We start from the raw sequence: 27,541 nt of genomic DNA on the forward strand, positions 1-27,541 counted from the left end.
TAGTAATAATGTATGATATCCCACTGTTTAAATCTCATGATACATGTAATATCCAGATGCCAAAACACTTGGACGAATTGATATGAAGAATGCAAGTCCATGTTCGTATCCAGTATTGTACAAGGTCGAATTGTTAGTAAAGGGTGTTTTGTTACTCATATGATATCTGTTTAGGATAGTACTGAACTCAATTTATTGATAGCAGCGGCACAACTTGACAACACAACTTAAACCAAACGTCTATCAGCTAATACGACTGAACGACGACTGGTGAGCGAGGCGGATATAGGAGATGAGGTGCGCCGCAACAATTAGGAGTTGTTGCAATAATGATCATCTGGGTAATTACATGACATCACAAAAAGTACAAATTTGAATTGATATAACACCTAATATGCTATAACACGTTGCCAGAAGTGACAGGGAAATATCGTGAAATTGGCTATATTTTGTTACCAATCATAGTTACTAGAACTATGATAAACCAGTTTGACAATTGATCACTTTGATAAACGTGAGATCGATGCTCAAATATAGTGACACAAAATTCAAAATGGAATTTCACGGGTATGCAATCTGTCACAACAGACTACCGCAATTTTTTATGATTTCATGATGCACAGAAGACGAATCTCACAGAGCCCTCAGTACACTGGATACACTTCTAGCAAAAAATACAATCTTTAGTCACTAAAAATTTTAAATCAATTTGTCCAGTAGTTGAAGAGAATAATGACTTTTTCATAACAATACAAAAAATAACAACAAGAATAACAACAACAACAACATATGAGAAAACAATTTATATGTACAACTCGTGTCATAAAATTATTTTCGTACGCGGTCTACCGGGACAGAGCTACATTTTGGTGGAACGGCGCTGTGTACAACTTTTCATTTATAGTTTTTTGTAAGATATATTTAATGGACGAGATTGGTAAAAATGAACGTTTTATACATAATCGGATATAAATTAACGCGCTAAAGCGTTAAATTTACCTGTTTTGGCATTGCGGGTAAAAATTCCGCGATCCCGTCTACCCATGCAGGGTGGTTAGATGTCTATGGCTGCTCATGTAGGGCTTTGTTTGGAACGAAAGACCCGGTGAAGCGCCATATTTGAAAATAAGGAAAATCATAAATTTTAGCCACGTGAGCTTACCGAACTTTATCAAGTTTTTATTGAAAATGCGCCTACAATATCACTGCTGCCCAGTGATTAGAATCAGTGATTCAAAAAGTAATCGATAGTTTCGAGCATCATTTATCTAAGATTAACTGAAATATGATGAGCTATGAGATATGTAAATTGAAATTTGGACTATACACGCTGAGCAAGTTTTTGGTTTGAATACGCCAACAAAATCTAGCTGTTTTTTGATATAGTATTAGCTTAAAATCACTAGTTGCGAGCATCTATTGTCAAAAGTTAATTGAAATGTTACAGAATATGAAAAATATTGCCCGGCATTTGGATTATACAGTCTGAATCAGTATTTATTGGTTGTGCCAACATTATTTCTGATACCTTGTGATACGAATTGGTTTTAAATAACCATTAAATCATCAGCTGCGAGCATCGTTTATCGATGATTAATTGAAATATGATGGATTATGGGATGTGTTGTATGACATTTGGACTATAAACGCTGAGTAAGTTTTTGTTATGATTACGCCATATTAAAGTTGACTTGTGTTAAGAATTGCCTTTAGGTAATCAGTAATTCAAAAATCATCTTACAGTAGAAAGCGTTTTACGACAAAACAAGATTTCAAAAAAATACTTGCATGAATATTAACATGATTTTAATTCTTTCATGAAGTCTCTCGCTTCCTTTCCCGCTATCAATCGCAAGTAAGTAGCGTTTTTTAATTTTTTTCAATTGCGGCAAACTTATTTTACGGTGATAGTTGTAATATGTCATAGTTTCCAAACATAAGCCTTTCAAAACAAAAGCAAAATTTTGAAACACTGTTTTACCCTATCATGATATAATATTCTAACTTGTTTCAACTTATCAATATCAGGTTTCTAAAATTATTTATATTTATATATCGTGCGTTTTCTGTGTACTACAGCATCCTGGTAAAAGCAACATCTTTGAATGGTATTAGAAATTATTTTTAAATCATATCGTTGCATCTGCAAACGAATTCAAACATTTTAATATCAAATAAAAAATTTTGAATTAAACTTGGCATCAAATATTTTTGGTTTAACAATGTTTTCACATGAAAATTGTTAAAGGTATAATTTCAATGACATTAAAAATATATCATTTAACAAAGTTTTTAAAATCCATATACAGCCTGGGATTCAAATTAAATTATATTTAATTCGAACTTGGAGGTCATATATGTCAGCCTTAGGTCGGTATACAAAATTATACTAAACCATCCAAATTTAAATTTTTTGATATATCAAGTTGATGTCATTTTAAAATGTCACCTTGAAATCTGCAATATTTCCACTAAAAATGAAAATAGAGATACTAGTTATACTTGACTAAAAAGTTCCAGTCTTCCATTTCCTAAAACAGTACCTTCAGAATATCAATTTTTGCACAAGATACAACCAATGTTTTCCACATAAGCCTCTTGTGGTTGTATAGAGTTTTCTAATATTCCGTGCATACCAATTTGACGAGAATGCCACTCAGGAAAGAAAAATATGTACATGTTCTTAAATTCCGACAATATTACTAATACTGAGCTACCGGGTTAGAACTAATCTTAGTGCCAGTAAAGACGAAACTCTTGTCAAACCATGGATTAGTAAATAGGTCTGCCCGGGGCAATTCAGCCACGCATATCGCGGAATGTCGCCAAAAGTTATGCAAAGTATCTATCTAAAAAATTAAATAATGTAGAAGTAACATAAAACGTGAAATGTGGCAATTAAAAAGAAAAAATGGAAATATAAAATTTACTGATAAATCAGAATTGGACAACCTTAGCCAACGATCTCCTTTACATAACTATATGATTCAATGCATTTATTTCCCCAGCTACGTTTAGTTTTTAAAAGTGACCATGATATTTAGGCAAGTCTAGTGCATTCTTTGTCTAGTTCTATAAGAGGTAAATCTCTCTTCTCCACATGGAAAAAATCGTGCGATGAAAATTAGGAGAGGTCATACATGATTATTCATTTTCTTATCCATTTAGCATGTCGCACCAGTACTTAACAAGAGCATATGACAATGGTAATATCTTGAATGCGTGAATTGCCCTGGAATTGTATTACTCAACTTTTTGAATTCATTTACTATGGCGAGATAGTTTATATGACTGTATGAGAGTTGACTATTTCGGATTCATTCGACGTGGCAAAATACCTATATAGTATAATGAAGTTATGAACTTGTACAAACCTATTTGTGCAATTATGATACCATGGTAAACAATTTTTTAGATTTTGTTTTATAAAAGGAATGCTTTTTTGATAATTCCTCTGTACAAAAACGGCGTCATCTTCATTCTCGAGTGCCCCAAATAATTTGTCCAACATATAATATTTTTTTTAGTTTTGGAAATTCAAAACACACTACGGGCTCTCTAAAAGCTGAGTCTATAAACAAACCCTCATATACTCATAATTATTATTGGTTTAGTTAGTATGTTATTAATTTCGGATTTCTGAGCATAAATGTTTTGACTATTGAATATTGCGTGTTAAAATATAAATTTTGGTTTAATAATTTTCACTAGAAAGGGAAAATCACCATTAAACAATTGAGCAAAGTATTTAGGTAGCTGTGTCGTATTGACAATTTTGTTTCTCCAAATGATATCACTTATTAAATATGAAAACATGTAATTCTACCAAACAATTGTCTGATATAACAGCGAGTGACCTTACCATGTCCCTTCATCTAACTCGTTTTGAAAAAGGTAACCGCGAGACAATAATGTTTCAACCGATACTAACCTTAGCAACCTTTGAATTATCTAATATAATACATTCATTTTCCACCCACATTAATCTTTGCTGTAACGTGACCAACGTATAATACTGAGCACAAGGACTACTGATTTCCATTGAAGATGTAACATTTACATAGTGTGGGTATTGACATATATAATATACCTATCTCATACGTCAGAAATTTGTAATCAAAACATTGCGTGGCGTTAAAAATGCTTTAACATAGAACATTCATTTTGGCTATGCACGTTGCAAACTTGCTCATAATATTACTGCTGTCTTGTGATTGCGGTTGTCTTAAAATACCCAGTCCCTCCAGTAGCAGCCTACAGTCGAGAGAATCGTTTTCCTGCATAAGAACAAGTACTTTAAATATATGCTATATTAACATGCAGTTAGTAGTGTTAGTGAGTCTCTCACTGTTTTTGCCATTATTGAAAGCATGTAAGTATCATTTATAAAAAATAATTTCTTAACATTTTTCTTATTTGAATTGTTACCAAGTTATGGGACTACATATACCAAAACAGCACAAAATCTTTAAAATTGGAAAACGAACTTTATCTCTATGTATTGTCATATTTATTGCCAATTTCAATTCGAACTCAAGAACACCTTTTTGTTTTCTTTACCATTTTTTTCACGTCTTAGAAAGAGCTAGAATATGAGTCATTTTCAATTAAGAATCGTATTACAACGTTGATTCTTGTGATTGTGAAAGGGAGTTTGTATGCATCCGGGTGACATAAACTTACATCTGTATCATTAAAAATTTTTCAATATTTTCAAAACCTTCACTTGAGTTAAATTATATCAATTATTGGTAAATTTTATTGCTTGTTTCCATTTTTTGGGTAAATAATTTGAATAAATCGGTTTGTTCACAGTTTGCAGCGAAGGAAGTTACCACACAACAGTAACCTCCAATCATGTCAACGAGACAAATCAAAACAACGTTTGGTCGGTTGGCGTCCCACGAATTATTGTTGATGTGAATATCACTTGCCACGGAGGATTCCATTATGACATGTACCAAATATATTTGTTGCAGTTTAATGAAACAATAAACTATGTTCAATACTTTGCGCGGTTATATATTTTTCCTGATGTTTGCCACATTTTTAATAACAATTTAAAAATGAACTCAACTATAACATCATGTTCAATCAGTGTTGATGAACGCATTGCTATATTTCGTGTCGAGTTGTCAAACAATACTGTTGAACGAAATTTCTCCACCTTTGCAATCAGACACTCGTCGCCTTTTTCATACGGTGGAGTTATTTATGAAAGCCAACCATTCATCTTCAAATGTAAGTTGGAATTTATATTACGAGATTATATAATGTTCAATTGTTAAAAATTAGATTAGTATTTAACAATTTAGCATCGATTCATTTTGTTCGTTCATAAAATTCAAAATTGATCTTTGCCAATGATAGCTCTGTTTTGCAAGCTAAAATTATTAAAGAAGCTTAACTCTTTCATAAATTCTTCGTAGTAATATTTAAAAAATAAGGAAAAAATCTTGTTGTTAGATTGCATGAGGAATGATATTCCTGTAAACCTACTCATGGAAACGCCTTCGATAGAGTCATACTCGTACAGCCAATACAATGCGAACTGCGCATCAAACGATTTGTTTTTGAGCGAAAGCGATTACACAACCAGTATGGCAATCAAATGTGGGCGTTATGGTGAATGGGAGATTCCTCAATACGTTTGTGACCGATGTAAGTAAACATCAGTCGGTATGATGCCATATAAATTGCATGTGATATTAAGAATATATTCGATGATGAGAATTTGCATTTTGACATCATTAGCTCTGTAGGTTCTTTAAGTGTAGAGATTGAAATACTTATGATGTCAATTTCTATTATATTAAACTTGCTTCTTAACCGACTCGCAATTGAATTTGTAATAAACTGAAAAAAAAAACGAATTCCCTTTTGATAAAGAAATATCATATCATATATTCAGTGTTGAGAGTTTCATTTTACCTCTTTAACTAAGTATGGGTCAAATGCTTTCAAGAACGATTATATATTTATCGAATTTGAACCTCAATAAATATGATGTCACATAAATTGCACATGCTATATAAGTATATATGTATTCGGCGATGAGAATTCAATTTCTCACATTTTCAACAACACACTGTACATTATGAGTAAAAATTTAATTGATTTATTAATTAATTTATTAACAATCCTCAAACAAAATATGCGTTTCAGATGAAAAAATGTCATATTCAGCAATTTCCGATAAATAAAAATTGTTTCTCCTTTAGCATGCTTCAGATGGGCCTTTGAAAAGTACAAACCGGCATCTGGTAAACAATTCGCTGCAAAATATAGAATAAACAGTCACATGAGTGTGGCATGCAAAACCGGCCGGATGTACTTCATTCATGAAATTGAGACGGAATCATATTTCTTATCGACAGCGCAATTTCTATGCAATGCATATGAGCGATGGGAACTTCCTCGAATTGACTGTTGGGCAGGTATTAAATATTTTATTGAAACTTCATTGATGAATTAATAATAAATTATTATTTTTTTCAATTTTTGATAAACTGTGGATATATTCAGTGGATAAAGTTGAAAACTTCTTTACACAACTTAATCAAAGTCTAGCTGTGATATAGATATTATGGCATTGTGATAAACTGTTCATCGGCCGTTTGCCCTGAAGGAAATGCCAGCTGGTTCGCGAAAAAATTAGATTCCTGTGTATATGCATCAGCTCGGGAAAGTCAACTTGAACTGAAAATTTATTTTTAGGCCACACAATCGATTTCTTATATTCTTCTGTCACAATACATTCTCGAGATCCTATCATTGTTGCGTGTAAATCATCAAAGCCTTTGTACATTGTAGAATTAAGTGTAGCGAATTACGTCATTAGAGGAGAGGTATGCAAATACAAAAATCAATCTAAATATTTATTAGCTTATATATATAGCATCTCGGTTATGATGAGAACATAAACGAATTTTGCAATCGCAAGTCATGCAAGACTATTTTCTTTTGAAGCCAATGTGTCCTCGTAAATTAAATATTTAGTTTTAGGTATTTTTTGTAATTTATTTGGTATTTAGATTTGTTTTAATGAACTTGACATTTGAGTTTTGCTATGCTGTTAAAGGGAACCTTCGATTAAGTTTTTGCATTTTTGCTGAATCGATTCAATTTAAATTAACTTTGTCATATTTTATATGTCATGTTTCAAAATCACGTTTAAGCTTTTTTTCTAGTCCTCATGGTTGAACTTGACAGCAGAGCCGGACCATCATGATATTATCGCAACGTGCGACGAATTTGATGGAAATGGAAAACTTGTAGGACATAATGAAACTACACTGCTAGTTCAATGTAAGTAGTTTTTGTTAGTTACACTTACAATGTCACCCGATTTTGAATTCAAGCAATTGTTATCGCTAACTTGTCCTTGCAGAGTGACGATCGAAGGGTGGACAGAACCGCAATAATTTCTTTCAACTCCACAGTCGCAGCTTGTCTGTTTTTCAATCTTAGAAAATATTTTATTCAACAACGCATTGACAAAATTTAAAAACAAATGTTTGTGAGAGGATTATTTGACCCCTCGCACTTGCGGGTTGGTAGATACGCCTTGTTTGTCACCATCATTCATCTGTAGCAAAATAGATAGTAAACTATTCCCATATCCGACCTGAACTGGTATACGCATATGGGACGTGGATTTTCTTATGGTTAGGCTTTTCATATTCATATATATATTTTCATATGATTATCTCATCGACTTTCTTATCACCCGCGCGATGAATCTTAAAACTATACCAACAAAAAATCATGGCTTTCTAAGTAATTATTGTTAAAAATTACTTTTTCATAGATTCCCCAGAATTTATCCCGAAAGAACCCAATCTTGAGTTTCTACTTCAAATTGGAAAGTCAGGAAGAGTCGTCATCCGGTTCCGAGCGAATCCATCAGTGTCCATGAACAATGTGATTGTAACAAGAAATGGTCAGTTTATTTCCATATTGTACACAAAGCAAACTAATTGATAGTTTCGCATAATTGCTGTTATTAATGTTCTTAGAGTTCTGGCTTTAAAAGTCACCTTTTTTCCACAATTAACCAATCAATTAAAATAATTTATTTTCAATTTCTTGCCTTAATCAAGGTTGCTGGTTTTATACTTTACAGTAACGCATATTAGTTACAATTCATTTTTCATCGATGACATTACGGTAGTAATTCGGCCTACGTGTCAAAATATCTGTGCATTGCTTTCTTGGTTCATAATAAAATTCAGTGTAGTTCGCAAAATCTCAACTGGAACTATTGATTCTGTTTTATTCAGGAAGTGTGATACCAAACTATTACTTGGTTGTGGAAGGAGTTAATCATAAGATCGTCGTTGACTTCCTTCAGGCAAGAAAAGAAATATGAAAATTTAATACAATACGTATAAACGAGTATCGTTTTTGTGCTAACCTTATGCAACAAACTCGGTGTTCAGTCCATGGTACTATAGCCAGGTGTTGCACTTCGAGACAGTTAGTCCGGTTTCGTGCCGCCCGCACATCTTGGCCATATTCGATGATGCAATTTATATAGCTAGAGTTTCTCGGGGAAATAGTTGCAAACTTTACCCAGTTTCACGCGTGCTTTTTGCAACAGTATATAACAGTTAGCTAATGTACATACCACAGAGCCACTGTTTGTTGTTATAAGGCAGAACTGATTGTTATATGTATCTGTAATGAAATATATATACAAATAAATCAGCAAACCCATTATGTTTTGTTGACGATAAACCAATGTTAATTAAAAACAGCTGGTCTTATTTTAGTTTTCTTTTGCACAAAATTCATTGAAACCATAGTTAACGGCATGATTTTTGGTTTCTGGTTGCATGAAAATTTCATATGATAGCATCATTGTAATGTTAATTATTTTTATATATCTGTTGATCGCAGCTGGATGAAAAGGACTTTGGAGATTACGTTGTTACTGTGACGTCACGTTTTCCTATAACAAGCTCTCTTGTTACTGAGATCAAAGTTTCTAAATCAACATACACCGATGCATTCTTGTCACCAGGGGACATAGGATCCATAACGCTGTCAGTCATTCTTGTCATCATTCTCATTTCGACAGTGCTGTTGGTTATAAAAAGAAAATTATGGCAAAGCGGAAAACCAGGATCCGAAAGAAAGACTGGTGTAATTGTGGATGCCAATGAAATGCAAGGTATGTAAATGACAAATCGTAGAAACGAACGAGTTCTCGTACTTCTCGTACTTTTTACTTATCTACCTACCATCGTACCGACGTAGTCTAGTTCCGAAGTACCGTCGTTTTTTGTACTACCGTCGTACACCTGTCAACCTTTACTTTTACGTACACCCGTACTCTCCTGACGATATTAAAACGACATCAACTTGTACGCGGCTTTTTTGCATTGAAGTGATGAAATCTGCTCACTATAACGGATCGACCTTTTAAGAATTATACCCTTGTGTGGGCTTTTTCTTTCATGAAAATCGAATGCGACTTTGTACATTTGCCATTTCATGATCATATATCTTCGAACTTTTTTGATACCTATCGAATATCAATTTTTCAAATCAGCATCCTTGCTATTTGGCGTTCGCGCAAGTTATAAAAACCAAGTGTGACTATTTTGGACTCCGATTGTTTACAATTGTGCATCAGATACTTGATGAGAAATTTAGTTTATCAAATATCGTATTTCGTTTCGTAAAAGTGATATAATCAGTTTTAATATTAGAATGTTACCTAACAATTTTTCCTCCATTATTGTGTATCTTCTTTATGTTTGTGAGAATGTTTATAACCGACCTTTTTCATGCTGTTTTCAGTGAAAAAAATCTTTATGTTTTTAGAATGTCACAACTATGAAGACATCGATGCAAAAAGAAACGATGATGAAGGGTAACGCTTTTTTACTAATAATAACTCTTATGTTATTTCATAATTCTAGGCGTTTATTCTGGGCCTGAACCTTCTCTAAACAGGGTGGTACCTCATAATAGATATATTTTTTGATCTTCCTTATTCAGTCTTTTTATGCATACCATGCTGATATAGCATTCTGACTTAGTAACAACTTGAATACATCTTTTCGTATAAAATGAGCAAAATGTTTCTTATTGTCCAGTAAAGCCAGTGGAGGGCACTACGTCAACATGATTCTGGCAGCTGGAACTCGACAAAACCAAGAAACGGTACAACATGCAACGACAACAGCTTTGAAACCAATTGCTTACAAGAACACGGATCCAGCTGCTAAACCAACTGTAACACGTGACCCTCTTGTTGCTGGAAGAAGAAAAATGAGTGAAAACCCTTATGGATATGATAATTAATATGATAATGACTAATCTGTCTATTTAAAAGTCTGAGTAATGATCTGAATAACTCTGGAGGGGTACGAATAGAAAGGAAAAAATGAAAATTTCTTCACAACTACATTAAAAATTCAGATTTATTTTTAAATTTTATGTAATATATATCAATTTTTATTTTGTCATCCAATATATTTCTTTAAAATTTTTTAATTTATGTTATTTCACTTTACAAATATTATCCAAAAGTAACTACTATATGATATGTTATTTCAAAAAAAAATTGAGACCTTTTTCTATGCTCCCTTTACAGAAAAAAAATATGATGATTTGTGATTATCAAGTCTAAACTTTCGTCGGAAATTAAAAATATATTAAATTAACTAATCATTTTTAACAGGCAATTGGTTTAATATAATGCATTATGACTGTGGATGGATGATATTATAGATATATTTGGTTGATATGCAATCGATTACGGCATCAAATATTAAAGCTTCATAAGAACAAAGCAAAAGGCATTTATATTGTATGGAATCGAGGCGATAAAAATGCCACATATACGACTTTTTTGCTTCAATTTGAAATCTATTGATGCGTATGAGACGGCTATTGGCCTAATGATAAGGACATAACAGAAAGTAAAAAAAAATTGTAGAATTAATTTCAAACTCATTCGGGACAAAATAAAATGAAGATTTTATGTATTGTAAAAATTTCATTAAAAAATGTTACAATTTAAGTCAATCAACTTAACTTATATTCGGGTCTTGTGAACAAAATAATTCATTTTTTAAATAAAAAAAAAAGATTCCAACAATTTGCTAAAATCCTAAATTAATCAAAGATAACTTTGTTTTTACCCATAAACTTATACCCTTGTCTTCATTTTTCATTTTTCACATTTTTTCTTATTCCAAAACTTTGTGTTGTCTAAATGTATTTGTCTTCATGTTTTAAAAGTTTTTGAGCTCTCCTCTCAAGCGTGATCCCAAACATATTGTTCGAATAACAATTTGAAAATTATTTTAATTAAACTATTTTTCATTGAATGTCCTGTAAAATAAAATTTTTTAATTTATCTAATATGATTATGTTCTAATTGAATATGATTATGTTCCACTATGTCTTACTAATATGCATTTTTTTTAAATTTTGGTTCAGATATATTTCTCTGTTCAATATAATTAATTCATCAAATGACGTATTTGAATGAGATTTTTTTTCTATTTTCCTCTAATTCATATTTTTAATCGAGTTTTCACACGTATGTGGTTACTTTATTGTGAGAAACTGAAAGTCCCTGCTCTTATGCAGGATTGCGGTCGTTTGCATTAAACTATGATTTTAAATGGTAGATTTTCTTCAAACAAGACTCCAATCTAGTAGACACCATGGAGCTCGGAACAACTGCCGTTGTTGAGTCCGAGTAGTAGTAAGCCGGCATATCCTATCCATTCAATGAAATTTGGAAAAAACCTGTGTAATATCTTAGAATACAATCAGAATTCGAACTAACCTTCCATGAATTTTTTTTATTACTTCCAACATCAGACCACGTTAGGAATGGGGCTTTTCTCGACACTATAAACTATGCAAAATACCCGAAAGCGAGTCAAATGCCAACACATCATCACGAAAGAATTTTTTGTTTTGTATATACATTTATTTTCAATGTTGTAATTCCATTAACGGGTTTAACTTGTTTTTAATATAATGTAATTATTTGATATTATTTTGTTACACCAGGTTCATTAATTTTGAGATTTAAAAATAAATATCCCTTCCTTCTCTTGGTTTCGTTCCACCGAATACGATTTATATAGTTCAAAATCACATCGACTAACCTAATCTTCATGGTTCCTTCTCCATATTTTATCGCTTCATCCAAGTTATTCTTTAAAAACTGTATATTTCTATGAAAATCCTTATGAATGTCATTTGGGTGGAAAGAGATTTTGTTGGAAAATATTCAAAAAAGAATATAAGATGAGTTCAACTTGAAAAGTATTCCAAATAAACAATATAAATTATTTAATCACTTCATTCGATATCGATAACAAATACAATTTTGCATGTCACTGAACCTAATAAATAAAATAATATTTATCGACAATGTTTCAAGGTCTTGTGCATTATCCCGTTACGAGATGTATGAAATAGAATCACCTCCATGGAAATCAGGCAATACATTAGAATTTTATAAATTTTAGTTAAATTTTTCGCTTTTTTTTAGTGTATTAATAAATGTTATTTGAAATCAAATAAATATAGATAAATTGGATGATTGGTATAGTGATTGGCATCTTCTTGTTTGGTTTCAACTTTGTCCGAATTTATTCCCCAAGATGGCGGGTCCCACATAAGAGAAATCGCTCAACTGCAGCTTTGTTTCGAACGTAACGTGAAAGTGACGCAAAGCAAGTAAAACGTTAAATGGAAACCTGCGAGTTAAATGTTTTGAAATATTAATTAGTGATTTCTACATCGTTACAGCGGGTTTTTAATGTGCACTTTGATATATTCAAATCCTACTGTGTTTTTAACTACATATCTTCCACGTGATTTCGCTCATGCCTAACAGTTGACTTTAGACGAAATCCACTGATTTACAAACATTATTTCTGTCACTGGCGTTTGCCAGCGCATGTCATTGAGTCAATGAAGTTCGGAAGCAGAATACAAAGTTGTTTTACCACGGTATAATGAGAAAATTTTGTAATAAAATAAAGATAGAGAAATGGACGGGTTGTGACTCGGGTCATTGAGAGTTACATAGCGTAGTTAGTGTGATGCAATTTTTTATTCATTAATACCTGCCCAACAATCAACCCGAGGAAGTATCCATCGCTCAAACGCATTGCATAGAAATTGCGCAGTCGATATGAAATATGATTCCGTCTCAATTTCATGAATGAAGTACATCTGGCCGGTTTTGCAAGCTACATTCAAGTGACTGTTTATTCTATATTTTACAGCGAATTGTTTACCAGATGCTGGCTGTAGCTTTTCAAATGACCCTCTGGAGCATGCTGAACGTAAGATAATTTTTAAATAGGCTTATGGGTTGTGATACAATATATTAGAAACTGCAATTCAATAACTTTGCAATCATTCAAAAATAGTACTATCAGCACTATATATTGGGCGCTCCCGTAGTATGTGTACCAAGATGGCGCACAACCTGATAATTCTAACCCGGTACACATACTATGTTAAGGTTTTACGCCATCTTAGTACACATATCACTGGAGCACCATATATTGACATTGAAATATACTACCTCCACATAAAAGGATATCTAATATAATAGAAATTGACATTTCACGTGGGCATTATCTGAATTCTGTTCACGATGCGCAGTGTGCTGTTAAATAAAGATGGAATTCGCATCACTGAATATGTTGATGCACCAAATGTGTAATTTATATGACATCACATCGACTGATATTCACTTACATCGATCACAAACGTAATGTGGGATCTCCCATTTAGCATAACGACCACATTTGATTGCCATACTAGTTGTGTGATCGCTTCCTCTCAAAAACAAATCGTGTGATACACAGGTCGCATTGTATTGTATTGTATTGTATTGTATTGGCTTTATATTTATTACATAGTATTTATGTTCTGTTTTTATTATAAAAATATGAACATTAAAAAAAAATTGACTCGAATAAACTTTACATACCAATATGAATATAAAGAATAAATGTTTTTTTCAGGACAGCATTATAATGGGTGAAGATCCAAATTAAAATTTTAAGATAATAATTTAAAATGATTTTGAATAGACCTAAATTGTTCAGCGTGAGTGTTTTACTGTTTAAAAAAAATTCATGATTGTAATACAAAACGACTTACATTTAAAGATCAATGGACGATTGTGATAGAATGCTTCGCGACTCGTTGTTTCTGTAATCGCAAAAGTAGAGGGATTTCGTTCCGCGGTGTTTTTTGATAACTCAACACGAAACGTAACAACCCGTTCATCATCACTGATTGTACATGATGTTAAAATTGCATTCATTTCAGGATTGGTATTACTAACACGGCAGGGGTGACCTCGATGAGCAATCAAGCTGGCAAAGGTACGAGCAGAAATTACAGAGTCATTATGCATTAAAAAACCCAACCGTAAAATAGTGATAATGAAATTCCCATGACAAGTGATATTGAGATCCAATATTATTCGAGGGACGCCTATTGACCAAATATGGTTTTGACTTGTCTCATTGAAAAACTCCTAATTCACTGTTGTGGTGTCCCCGCCCTCAATGCAAACTGTGAACAAAAATATTTATTTGAACCTCATTATTCGGAATAACGCATGTAAATAATATTGAACTAAGCAACCACATATATACATTGACAATTGAGAATATCTCAAAGTCTAAATTGAAAATTTTCTGATTAGGCCTAACAAGGTGAATTTATACAAATGAAAGTTTATCCGAATGCATACAAACTTATTTTTCTATTGATGAAAATATATTTTTAGACAGAAGAATCAACTTTGAAATACGAGTCCTAATTGAGAATGACTACGATTTATGCTACTTTGAGATGTGAAAAAATGAGTGAACGTAGTAAAACAAGTGGTATTGAGTTCGATTTGTAAGATTTCCCGGTAGAGTATTTTTATTTTTATTCTGATATGCTGTCGAATGTGTTAATTTTGGTAATGGACATATCTCATAAAAATATTATTACTTTCTGACAGAAATAATTCCTGAAGTTACTTGGAAAATACAATCGTTTATAACCATTTGCTTGTATTTATGTGGTTACTGGAATTTGCAAAAATATATGGTATATATTTTGAGCATACCGGAGAGGGTTTGTGCTGTTTTTGTTCATAAACGCGTATGAAGTCACATAACTTGGTCACGATTCAAAAATATTGAGGAAATAAAAATACCTAAATGATAGTTACCCGCGTTTGATACTTGCAGGAATAGCGAGAGACTTACCAACGCAACTAACTTCATGTTAATATAGCATTCCGATATATTTGTAAAGTACATGTCTTTGTATGTCCTTTTATGCGGGAAAACGATACTCGACTGTAGGATGTTTCTTGAGGCACTGGATGTTTTAAGACAACCAAAATCACTAGACAGCAGTAATATTGTAGGCAGGTTTACAACAGATAAAACAACATAAACTTATGTATATTTTGATTACAAATTCATGACATTATAGATAGATATATTATATACGTCAATTCCCACACTATATACATATTACGTCCTCATTGAAAATTAGTTGGCGTTGTGCTCAGTATTATATGGTTTGTAACAGCAAAGAGTATTGTGGGTTGAAAATGAATATATATAATAAATAAGATTATTCAATGGTTGCTAAGGTTATTATCGGTTACAACATTATTGTCTCATTGTTAGCATTATCCTAACGAGTCAAATGAAGAGACATGGCTGAGTCACTCACTAATATACCAAACAATTATTCAGTGGACATTACATGATTTAATTTTTAATATTTGATATTATTTGAGAAATGAAACTGTCAAAACGGCACTGCTACCTAAATATATATTGTTTGTAGTGGTTTTTCCTACTAAATCCATAAGTGTTTGCTCGGTTTAAACACATTCTCCTTCTTGGATATACACGAGTAATATTATCAGAATCAAGTAAAAGGAGCAATGTTTCAACGCTCAGATCACCTAGTTCACAAAGCTGAATCAATATTTACAGGGCGTCCATCTTAAACTGATGTTGTTAATCATATATTTTCCAATTTTGTAAAATTCTTGAGGATAGAAGCGCAATGAATAAATTTTTTGTACGTCCATCATCACGCATTTGATTCTGGGAGAGGCTCGTTACAAACTACAAAACGGCAGATCTCACGATTTAATTGGATTGGCATAGACCGTTTATTTAACTCTGGAAGAGGTGAAGTGGGAGGCATGGGACAATAAATGTGTAATCTGCGATGTAACACAGTTAAGTCTCTCGCCTTATCCGAATATATATCGATTGAGTTTTTGTGGGACTGACTGCTTATCCTTCATCTGAGCTTTTACGTCGGGGTATGTTATGTTGATGCGTATGTACATAATGCTAATGCTGTAGCGAGGTTGTCGTCGACTCTTCTAGTAATAACTTACCAATTTTAGAGCGAACTGCGCACCCTTGTATGCTCTTCCGATGGTACCCCAAATTCTTATATATAATGCAACGATACTGCAAAAAGAGTAAAGATGATGTTTTTGAGTGATTCAAGAGTTTGATTTCAAACTATCATAGGTTTATTTCTGCGAGCATAGCTACGTATTCTTCTTGACTACTTTTTCCCTGCCTTTGGCCTATAACGCAAAGGTACGTAGCAAGAGTGAAAATAACTACTTCAATTAATTCAATAATGTGCACAAGAATTTCATTGTATCTCACAAAACATTGCATACTCATAATGGCATACCCATAGTGACAAGATCAACTTTTTTGATAAATTTCTCCCTTTATCAATTTTGGATTTCTTAATTCCTTTCTCACTATGGATAGAAACTCTTGTTCCTTTGTATATTCATTATTTAAAGATTCTTCAGCTAACTCGTACTTCGCTTTTGTATTGTTGAAATGGTTTATGATGTACAAACGGACATGCATTGCATTATTATACCAAATAACTATTATATGTTATGAAAAAGCTACAATTTATGCAAAGTAATATACCTGTATTTTTTCACCAAAAAAAAATTTCATTTCTGCGGAAGAGTTTAAATTTTGAAACTTTCTCAAACAAAAATTTTGGACAAAAAGACTTGATTTGAGAATTTTTCAAATAAATTCGAACAATTATTATTATTTGCAGGGGTTCAAAGAAAGCAGCAAAATCTTTATATCAATTTTTAGAGACAAACAAACTAATTTGTACCTGGTAATATTGGCTGGAAAACACATTAAATTAGTTCGCGCAAATGTACAAAACGCCTGTGATAACGATGGTTTTAACTGTCTGTCTGCTGCTACAAAAATGTAGATATTCACACATCTTTTGGTAAATATTTGAGAATAAAGCTTTTTTAACATACCCAAGCTACAATAAGTGGATACTAGATTTTGCCTTTCTTATTGGTATAAATGAAATAAAAATGAGAAAAACCTTATACTTTATATTTAAAATTGGATGAAGTTTCACAAATTCAATGATTTTTACAGGCAGATCAACGATTGTTTTATATTATACTTTCAGGGTACAAATAAACGTTAGAATTGAATTTCATTTCAAGTGATAAGTACATATTGGTATAAGCAGGAATGCTGTTGTAAGAATAAAAATAACAACTTTGTGTGATTCAAGAGTCTTGCTGCACACTAAGACAATCATATTTTCAGCCGTTTTGCAGTGCAATAAGGCTTTTGAATATTTTACATTTTTAAAATAAAAATAAACTGAAATTTAAGAAGAACATTGCAATAAAAAAGGAATGAAAAAAAAAAAAAATGAAGAGATAAAATGCCTAATGCTATGTCATAGATGTGAGTCGTGTATTCAAACGATTAATTATAAAGAAACAAATTTAACTTTTACGATGTCCCTCACGCTTCTGACATTGTTCTTGGACTCCCACGTCTTCTTTTGCCAGGGGTTTTACCAAAGAGCAAGTAAGCGTTCTATTGATACAAATATATCCGGAACTCTACAGTTTATATTAGTGATCCGCAGTATTTTGAAGCCCCATCAATTTATTTTAGGCCATTTATGACCCGCCAAAGAATTTTGTACGCAGCATTTGTTGAAAGTTGTGAAACCTCCCACAATTGCATGCAACAATTAGAATTATATTCAAATTTTATTAAATATCCCAAATCCTTTTTTTTAACATACTCTGACTAGTTGTTGCTTCAACTGGGTCCCGAGAGTTCCATACAGCCAGTGGAAAAAATGTTTGTGACCCTGTGAGGACTTCACTTATAATGCATAAAAACATGACAATAAGTGTAAGTGTATTAATATATTCGCACAAATGTATGCGTATGTGTATAACAGTTGTACGGCATTTACTGTTTAAGTAAAAGCGGATTTAAACTGTGTGCTGTTTACTTACTGAACCGGTAGTTTTAACTAACACAGAAATTGGAGCGTCATTTTAAGAATTTTACTACCGAAAAATGTGTTTATTTAACCCATGTGTATATTTAACCCACCCACTGTCTCAATTAATTTGGAACCCAATAAAAGCACAGTTATAATTGAAACGCGCATACGGCTCCGTGATATTCGTTGATTGGCATTGCATTTAGAATTCCTTGAGGAAATTTTGTGCTGTCTTTAACCATTACAACCATACTTGAGTATCTTGCTTTAGAGGACGGAAAACCGTAAAATATTTCACTCGGCAGAGATATAGATTCACCAGATGACAGGTAAACTTGACCGTTCTGTGGAAATAAAATGTGTAAAGTGTAAGAATTATAATTTTTTAATATTGCGATTATTTGAATTAGCACTCCGCGAAATGCGCTGGTACATAAGTTCGGAAAAATCTTCATTAGGCAAACAAAAAAAATTAGATTGACATATTTGAGGTGAATGATTTAGAATTATAACACGATTGGTTTAAATATGAACCAATTATCAATTTTTTGCCATAGGAGATTCATTATTCAATTCACAAGTGCACGTTGCTATATGACGTGTGACATGACGAATAACTATGACGTCATACTTTATTGATTTATATTGCTATGATCGGGTACTACGGTTATCAAGTTGCTATATGCAGTGTGACATGGCGTATGGCGTCATGGCTCATTGATTAAAAATGAGTTTATCAGCTAGAATGATTAGATATCACTAGCAACACACCCAAGCAGAAACATGACGTATCTGTCTGGTGTTGTTAGGCAAGCAAGTCATCAATATGATTCCTAAATATAGAAACTCGGTAGTGTGACAGTATCGTGAGAATTATTCTGTGAAATGGCGCTTTGACCATTATCTTTGGCACGTTAAGTTCAAACAAAACTTGAGAAGATTATCCACTAATTGGTTTTTAAATTTTATCCGAACCTTTTTTTTCCCGCAACTAACGAACCAAATAATATAAAATATTGCTCTTGTCAGAGTATATTAGAAAACAAAGTTTAGAATGCAAATTCCCCATTAATTTTACATTTTAGGAGTGGCCAAAATTTGCCTCGAAATTCCGGTTTGAAGTCCCAAATGTAAGTACCGAATTCTGGGAAAACTGTTTAGCATTGCTTGCATATTTACCCGATAAGTCATTCCCGTGTAAACTTTACTCGATGTTTCGCCTATTGTGATCCTCGGTCGTAAATACTGTTCCAGCAATTTGTAAGAAGTAATATTGTAAATATCATCCAGATTGTTGTCACAAAGAGACTTAGCATCTTCGAAGTTGACTCCATGTGTTTCATCTAAAATCACTCGGAAGCATTTCGAATCGTAGATGAAGGTACAATCACCTGGAAATCGAGGTTAAATTTACTTAATGAGTGAAAAGCATTTTCTAAAGTATTTCAATTAATTTTTTATTACGTCGCCCAATTTATATCTTTCGCTACAAACAAATCCATATACAAGTGACCATTGATAACTAACAGTACCCAAGTAGCTACTAATATTTAAAAGGTACTGATCATTCCTGTTTCAACATTGCCTACCCCACTTATTACAACCTGGGTGAGACTGGAAATAGAATTTGCACCCAGGATGTATAATCTGCAATGCCAGCACACTTAGCACTAACGCTTTAACTACTAGTTCGTCGAACTAGCGTTCGATGCTTTTTTCCATCTACATGTGGCGTGGGCAGGAAACGATTCGTAGGCTTTGCATAAGTTCGTCCTTATGATATCATGATATTCAACGAACACGCATTTTTTTAAGTTTTGATGGCTTACCATTTCTGTATTCGACATGAAATGGAAATCAGGCGAGAGGCCGTGTTCTACTATATTAGGTAGTCTTTTGATCGGCTTTCTTCTCCCTTTGATAAATATATAGAAAAGTCGGCGCTTCCGAAGTATGTGCACCAAGATGGCGCAAAACCTGTAACCCTCACCTGGTACACATACGATGTTCAGGATGTGCGCCATCCTGGTACACATACTTCTGGAGCTCCAAAATTTCTTTATACTAACCACAACCATTATACTAACGCTGCGTTGTGCTCAATTCAGGCTTTTTATCAACGGTGGTATCGGGGGTCATCGAGGTAAGCGATGTGTCGGTGGTTGACTACAGATGAGTATCGTAAGAGCAGTCGACATGGCAAATGAAGAAGTCGTCTCGCTTTTGTATTTTGAAAATAAACCAGAGAGCAATGCGCAAATATATTAGGAATACAGTCATGCAAGCGACAGCGGTTTTCAGCGGTCCCTATTTTTTTGAAGTGAGGTTCAGAGATTACGCAAGTTTATGTTTAAATCCGAGAATCCATATTACAATTTGTTTTCAAATAATTTATATTTATTTGCCATATGATCGAGACATCTTATTGACTTTTCTTACCCCGGAATAAATTTCCGTCATATTCCTATTGTACTAACCCTGTGTTGGGATCAATTCAGACTTTTCATCAGCGGTGGTTCCGGGGATCATCGAGGAGTGCGATGTGTCGGTTGTGCACCACGGACAAGTCTCAAAAACAGTCGCAAGAGCAGTCGATACTGAAGAAGTCGTCTCGCCCATGTATACTGGAAATAAACCAGAAATCAATTCACAAATGTATGAAGTGATGCATCGATCTCGATTAGATCATAAGGCAGTGGTTTTCAGTCGAGTTTGCGGTACCATTCTTCTGAAGTTGGGTTCAGAGGTTCCACTATTTCACATTCAAAGATGAGAATTTATATTATTATATTTTTTTAATGCAATATGATAAAATCATCTTATCGATTTTTTGCCGGGATAAATAAAGAAGAAATTCATATTAAATCATATTATACTTACTCTGTGCTGTGGTCAATTCAGGATTTTCATCAGCGGTGGCTTCGGGGATCACCGAGGAGATCGATGTGTCTGTGGTTGACCACGGATGGGTCTTAGAAACAGTCGCAAGAGCAGTCGATATGAAGACGGAAAGCATCGTCTCGCCTTTGTATTCTGAAAACAGCCAGAGAGCAATTCATAAATGTATGAAAAATAAGATCTTGCATCCGTGCCGATACATCGGATGTTTATATTCATATACGAGAACTTATATTATTATCTTGTTCAAATACATAAATATTGATACCTTATATTTGCGACAATTTTTGAAATTGTTTTCTTATTTTCCTAAATTATAAAATATTTGAACCTGCCAGTATAAGATTTACTAATAAAATATATATATATTTAAAGTTCCTACAATTCTTCTTACATTCTTATAGGTAAGGCAAAGAAATTCCTCGAGTCTCTGGAGTTTTTTTTATTCGGGTTTGATTATAAATAGGGAAACCCACTGCCATAAATCTTAGATGAGGAAAGATTTTGTAGAATAAATGTTAAAGAGCCGTTACGGAATGAGGTGTTCTGTTGCGCAATAAAAAATCAAAACGTTCCTATAGATAAAATAAAATAAAACAGAAAATTTGGGTTTACATAGTTCGTTCCTAGAACTTTGCAGAAAGTACTCAAAATTCAAATTATCTGGCCAATTAGCTTCGTAAAAAATCATATTTGTTTCAACTGCAAACTAGAATATTACTAACAACCACAAAAAGAATTTAACAACACGATCCACAAGTTTACTTTGTGCTCAATAAAGGAAGCAATAATTCTAAATATTTACCTTCATTCACTGTAGACGTGACGTCCGACCGTTCAGTCATTTCAAATTCATCTGGAGTACTCGAAGTCTCTCCGGTATTATTTTGCTGATTAGCAGTTGTCTCATTTCCATCTCCTACTAAGATAAAAGTGATGGGATTTCACGTAGGTTGAAGTCTCCAATTCTAGTACTTTATTACTAAAGATATAATTTTACTTTTCCATACGGAAAGTGCAAAGATAAACTCAAAAATGACATTTCAGTAAATAAATATTCGAGATGAAAAATGTGATTTTGTTATTTTATCATGCAATGCTTATGTATGTCTACAACATTTAAAAGACCTTATGCAAGCTGTCACTGATATCTTACGATATGAAAGAAGGTATTATTAGGTATTATTGAAGGGAATTGAACCCAAAATGTGTAGTCTTCGATGCTTGCACAGTTGAACTTATAATCGCTTGGTAATATGAATATTAATAAATAATTCATCATGAACACCGTCGCTAGACCATATTATGGTAACGTATAATCCGCCGTAAAATGAAGTGTACTTACCTCGTGTTGACGCTTCTTTCAAATCATCTTTAATAGAGACAGCCGTTGTTGTGGACTTTTCAGTAGCTTCCGTTGTAGCAGCTGCGCCATTCACTTGTTTTAGTAGCGATTGTACAATGCTGAACAAGTGAATACCTCGATCTGTGAGACAAATTAGGTTTTTAAAGAAATTCGCAGTTTGGCCAGAGACTTGCTTGGAATTTGGAATACTTTTGTGAAAACGGTTCATAAAATGGTAAATATTTCAATATCATGAGAAGATCAAAAATACTTTTCCTAAAACCAACCTTCCATTGCCTTGATCTTGGTGGAACAGACTTCATTCTAAATTGAATAAAAAAAGACAAAGTTGATGTTGAAGGTATTTTAATTATAATTACTTGAATCAATCTACTCTACCCGATCAGGTAATAGTAAAACGTGTAAAAGAATAGATACGGTGGACTGCAAAGTTTTTGGAACAATGTATACTTAAGCCAAATGCAATCAGGCAAACAGCTATAAAATTGTGAATCTCATATATCCAAAGAAATAAAATTTTGTGTTTACTGTAACTGTAATTAATGAAATAATCCCTGACTTTTAGGTTTTTGTTGATAAAACAAGCGAGCCCAAAAAAAATTCAGAACAATGCAATAGAAGAACTGAATCTAATTCATTTCATAAACAAGAATACACGAGTGGTCGTAAAAGAATGACAAGAAAAAACAAGACAATATTCTTACGGGAATCTGAGCGTTTTCCCACGCCATTCTATTCTCACACGTCATAGGTATCATGCAATCTTCCCCTGTTAAGTCAAAATAATATTATAAAAGCGATATAAAACGAACGAAACAAGTGAGATAGACCTGGCATACGTGTTTGCTGTGGCCTAGTCGTTAGGACGGGGATTTCCGAACGTTTCGTTCAAGTGGCGCAAAAATATCAGGGAAAAAACTCAAGACGTACTTACAGAAAATTTTTTTTAACTTCGAATAAAACTCAATTATTTGATGGTTTAAAGTATACTTTATACCTTTCAAAGTTTGTATACATGTGGGCCTAATGAAAAACTGCAAAAAGTCAACTCTTCTTCCTCATCTCGCATGATTTTCTTTTGAAATTGTAAAAAATTCCGTTCTTGTTCGATAAACTCGGTTCAGCAGATAAATAAACTTGCAGTAACTTTGTACCTAATCGTCTGTTCTTCGTTTTGATGAAATAAGTATTATCAGTTGCTTATTTAAAGTCTTTTCAAAGCGACGATGTGTAAACAGCCAACAATTACGTATGATTCATTCATATGATTTTTAAGCTTTCAGAAATACCAAATTTATCGGCGTCAAATCCGTATTGTATTTTGCGACCAGTAGACTTGTCAGGAAAGTGCGCACACATGACATTGCAGGGGTTGCCTATAACTTTAATTTAAAATGCAAAACTTGTTCAAAGTAAAAAAAATACGATTTTCCGAATAAATGTAGGGACAAACACTGAAGTACCAAGGATTCATAAGACTTTATACAATTGTGGTGATGTATTACGCGTTGGCAAGTCTCGATAGACGAGAGACTTGAAATATCTCTAATGCAGTGCGCGTAACAACTCTTTAGGTTAGGATGGTTATGGTAACCATCATAAATCATTAACAAAAATAATCAACATACCTTTAATCAAAGTGATTATTAGAAGTTGGATGAGAACGATCCAAGGACGAAGCTTCATTTCGACGACAAATGTCAGAAAAGATTCCAACCTTTTTTCGTATCAAACTTTTGCCGAATATGATCTCACCTGTAGACAGGTAGCTATATGATGTGGATGGTATTATATTTTGTGCGATCATTTTCACTGCTTCTAGAACAAAAAGAGAAATTGTTTTCTCTCTTAAATCTAATATTCAATTTATCACTAATACGCTGCTCTTCTGTTTTTCTGTTTTATCACGGTGACTAATCCAACCAAGCCTATACATTTTGTATGTGACTCTTACTCGCGCGTTTTGCTTCATAAATTTTGTATAAATTTTAACGCCTTTTTTTGTCTTAGTTCAAAGATTACCTTTGTTTTAATAACTGACGCCATATTTTGGCTAAGTGCATATTCTCTAACGTTTGTCAAAGTCGGGCAGTAGATCACTTCATTCTAGACATGTAGCTTAGTGCATGTAAGTTCAGCAAATTGAGTGAGTGCACACACCTGAGCTGACATTCAAAATTTCGGTATCGCGATTGTATAACGTTACGGGAGTTCAAACTATCGACAAATGGAGTTGAAAGTAACATGTCCGTTCATTTCTTTATTACTAATGGCTGGTTGATGCAGATGGTGTTATGGTCATATTGATAAAATTTGTCAAAAAATAAGTTGAAATTATGTTTATTGAATGTATTGTAATAACTTTTTACAAAATATGTTATTTCACAGTGAATATTACAAAAAATTCATAGAGAGAGATCCCTATACAACAATAATTCTATATTATATATCATGAGAGACGTCATGGCCTAGCGTTTAAAGTGTTATACATATATGTATTGGCATCTCATATTACACAACTCGGGTTTCACATCTCATTTCCACAACCTCACTCAGGATGTAATAAGTTGGCCAGGCAATGCCGAACTTGGAAGATTCCGGATCTACCAAATAAATGCAACTTCCCACATACCCTATGTTATCTGCTGCTACTTGTATCGAGCATTGTTATGAGCAATAGGTTGAAATAATGGTATAAAAATATACTGGCTGATTATATAAGATAATTTGCTGAGAATAACTGGAAAAATACCGATATGTGTGATCAACTGTCACAGACTCAACTTTCCCGTGATTGGTCAAAACAAAAATGAGTTGTAATCGGGTTCATCAAATGTGTAAATATACCGGGATAACTTTTTAAAATGTGTTTAAACATTACCTTTTTGTTGATAGATATAATTCACTGGAAGAATGAACCTTGACGACAAAAAGTTCACAAAGCTCGTCAAAGGTCGTCACAATAGTTCTAATGTTCATTAAATAATTTATTCATGATATCTAAAAATGAATAAGTATGTTTAAATGTACATTCCATTACATGATAATTTATATATTTCTTTTTTAATTTTTGAAAATAAATTGTAAATATGTTCAATGTAATGCGGTTGACAACAATGGTTTACAAAACAGATTACGAGGACTAAGCAGTCAGCCACTCGTTATTGATTTTATCTGAAAACATTACAAGATACATCTCCATATTGGTTATACTTGATGTCAGATGGTTTCTCCTACACCCACAGTAAAATAAACATCCTATTGGTTGCATGAGACCAACGTAATTGACATAAGTCAGTCAATTACACATCTGAGCCATGAAACCGAATTGTCTAAGTCATTTTTAGCAGTTTTGAGAAAACCGTGAAAAACTCCTAATGATATTGTTACGCCCTTGAGAGTCAATAATTTGTCATGGTTCAATTTTTTGATTGAAACCGGATTTAAGTTAATTTGTATGACGCAGTTATGTGACGTCATAATGGCTCATAGCGTCAAATATTGATTAGTTTGGCGCGAGTTGTCTTGATGACTTCGAATGACTTTCAGTAAAGTCAATTTGAATCCATTTACATATATCACATGGACTGCTGATTTCTGAATCTTTTTCTCGTTTCATTGTGTGTACTTCGAAGTCAACTTGAAAGGCAAATTTATTTTTTGTTTCGAGTGGTTTCTACCGGCATTGGTTTTGAATGAGATTCCTGTATGCTAAATACAGATCAGTAAATTCAAATATTATTTTCAGGACACACAATCGACTTCTCCTATTTTTCTATCACAATACTTTCTGGAGATCCTATCATTATTGCGTGTAAATCATCAAAGCCTTCGAACACCGTAGAACTCACTGCAGAAAATGACATCATTAAAGGGAAGGTATGTTTAAGCATTAACGTTACTGGACTTTTATTATTTTTCTTCGTAAATCACCCTCGCTGGGAACATAACGGACTTTCGCTATTACAACACATGAAGCACTGCTATAGTTCAATGTGTACATCCGTCATATTTAATTTACTCGTTAGTTGTTATCTTTTCGTCAATAAAATTGACATTTGATCATTGCTTGGCAGCCTTTTTGAATGTTTCATCAAACAAATAGAAGACACATTAGGTTAATTTTATCACTAAACCAGATTCAATTTCAAATTTAATAATGTAAATGAAAATTTCTTAATATATATTTCAAATTACCTCTAATCTTTTTTTACTAGTCTGCATGGTTGAACTTAACAGCAACGCCGGATCAACATGAAATTACCGCAACATGCGATGAATTAGATGAAACAGGGCAAGATGTGCGGCATAATAAAACGACACTGCTAGTTCAATGTAAGTAGACTTCCAGCTTGTAATTACTTACTGTTTATCACTAGTACAATGTCATTTGAAATGAGTTAAACATACGAAGTTACCAGCACCGAATTTTATTTAAGCTAGTGCTAGCTAGTTTAATTAAGCTTTAATTAACCGCTAAATTAGCCTCGCAGGGTGATGATCGAAGTGTGGAATGAATTCATGAACCGCAATGATTTCGTCCAATTTCTCGGTACTCATGAAGTATGCGCACAAAGATGTCGCATGACCTGAACCCTAACCTGGTACACAACCTGAGTTCGGGTTGTGTGCCATCTTGGTGCGCATACTTCAGGAGGTACAATTTCTCAATAGTGTCTGTTTGTCTGGTTATTTGATCTGAACAAACTTATTTACCAACGCATCGGAAAAATTCTAAAGAAATGTTTATGCCGGATTTACTTGACTCCTCGCACTAGCAGGCATAGTAACCACTGGTCAGTTACGCCTTGTTCACCACTACCATGCATATGTAGCAAAACAGCTAGTTAACTCTTGCCATATCCGACCTCGATTGGTAACCGTACAAGAGAACGTGGTTCTTCATAAGAATAA

At 33.3% G+C, this 27,541-nt stretch overlaps 2 protein-coding genes across 2 annotated transcripts; both read left to right on the top strand.

The window, feature by feature from the left end:
* Nucleotides 1-5,066: 5,066 nt before the first annotated feature.
* LOC144420928 (uncharacterized) lies at nucleotides 5,067-8,371 on the top strand. The gene is made up of 7 exons (XM_078110781.1): nucleotides 5,067-5,241; nucleotides 5,467-5,661; nucleotides 6,222-6,437; nucleotides 6,718-6,848; nucleotides 7,191-7,308; nucleotides 7,811-7,942; nucleotides 8,283-8,371. Exons 1-7 carry the CDS (start codon nucleotides 5,067-5,069, stop codon nucleotides 8,369-8,371), a joined length of 1,056 nt encoding a protein of 351 aa, XP_077966907.1.
* A 48-nt stretch (nucleotides 8,372-8,419) lies between these two features.
* Nucleotides 8,420-10,453, top strand: LOC144420929 (uncharacterized). Its single transcript, XM_078110782.1, has 4 exons — nucleotides 8,420-8,440; nucleotides 8,902-9,175; nucleotides 9,832-9,880; nucleotides 10,107-10,453. The coding sequence occupies exons 1-4, from the start codon at nucleotides 8,420-8,422 to the stop codon at nucleotides 10,312-10,314; spliced, it is 552 nt and encodes a 183-aa protein (XP_077966908.1). The 3' UTR covers nucleotides 10,315-10,453.
* The last annotated feature ends 17,088 nt before the right edge of the window (nucleotides 10,454-27,541 follow it).

The sequence above is a fragment of the Styela clava genome, chromosome 3 (assembly GCF_964204865.1).
Source record: "Styela clava chromosome 3, kaStyClav1.hap1.2, whole genome shotgun sequence".
Taxonomy (NCBI): Eukaryota; Metazoa; Chordata; class Ascidiacea; order Stolidobranchia; family Styelidae; genus Styela; species Styela clava.

Coding starts and splice junctions, on each gene's coding strand:
- LOC144420929 (XM_078110782.1), top strand. CDS start 8,420: ATGCAACAAACTCGGTGTTCA. Junction 8,441..8,901: donor TGCAACAAACTCGGTGTTCA/GTCCATGGTACT, acceptor TGTTGATCGCAG/CTGGATGAAAAGGACTTTGG. Junction 9,881..10,106: donor AAAAGAAACGATGATGAAGG/GTAACGCTTTTT, acceptor CTTATTGTCCAG/TAAAGCCAGTGGAGGGCACT.
- LOC144420928 (XM_078110781.1), top strand. CDS start 5,067: ATGAACTCAACTATAACATCATGTTCAATCAGTGTTGATGAACGCATT. Junction 5,242..5,466: donor CCAACCATTCATCTTCAAAT/GTAAGTTGGAAT, acceptor TCTTGTTGTTAG/ATTGCATGAGGAATGATATT. Junction 6,438..6,717: donor TCGAATTGACTGTTGGGCAG/GTATTAAATATT, acceptor ATTTATTTTTAG/GCCACACAATCGATTTCTTA.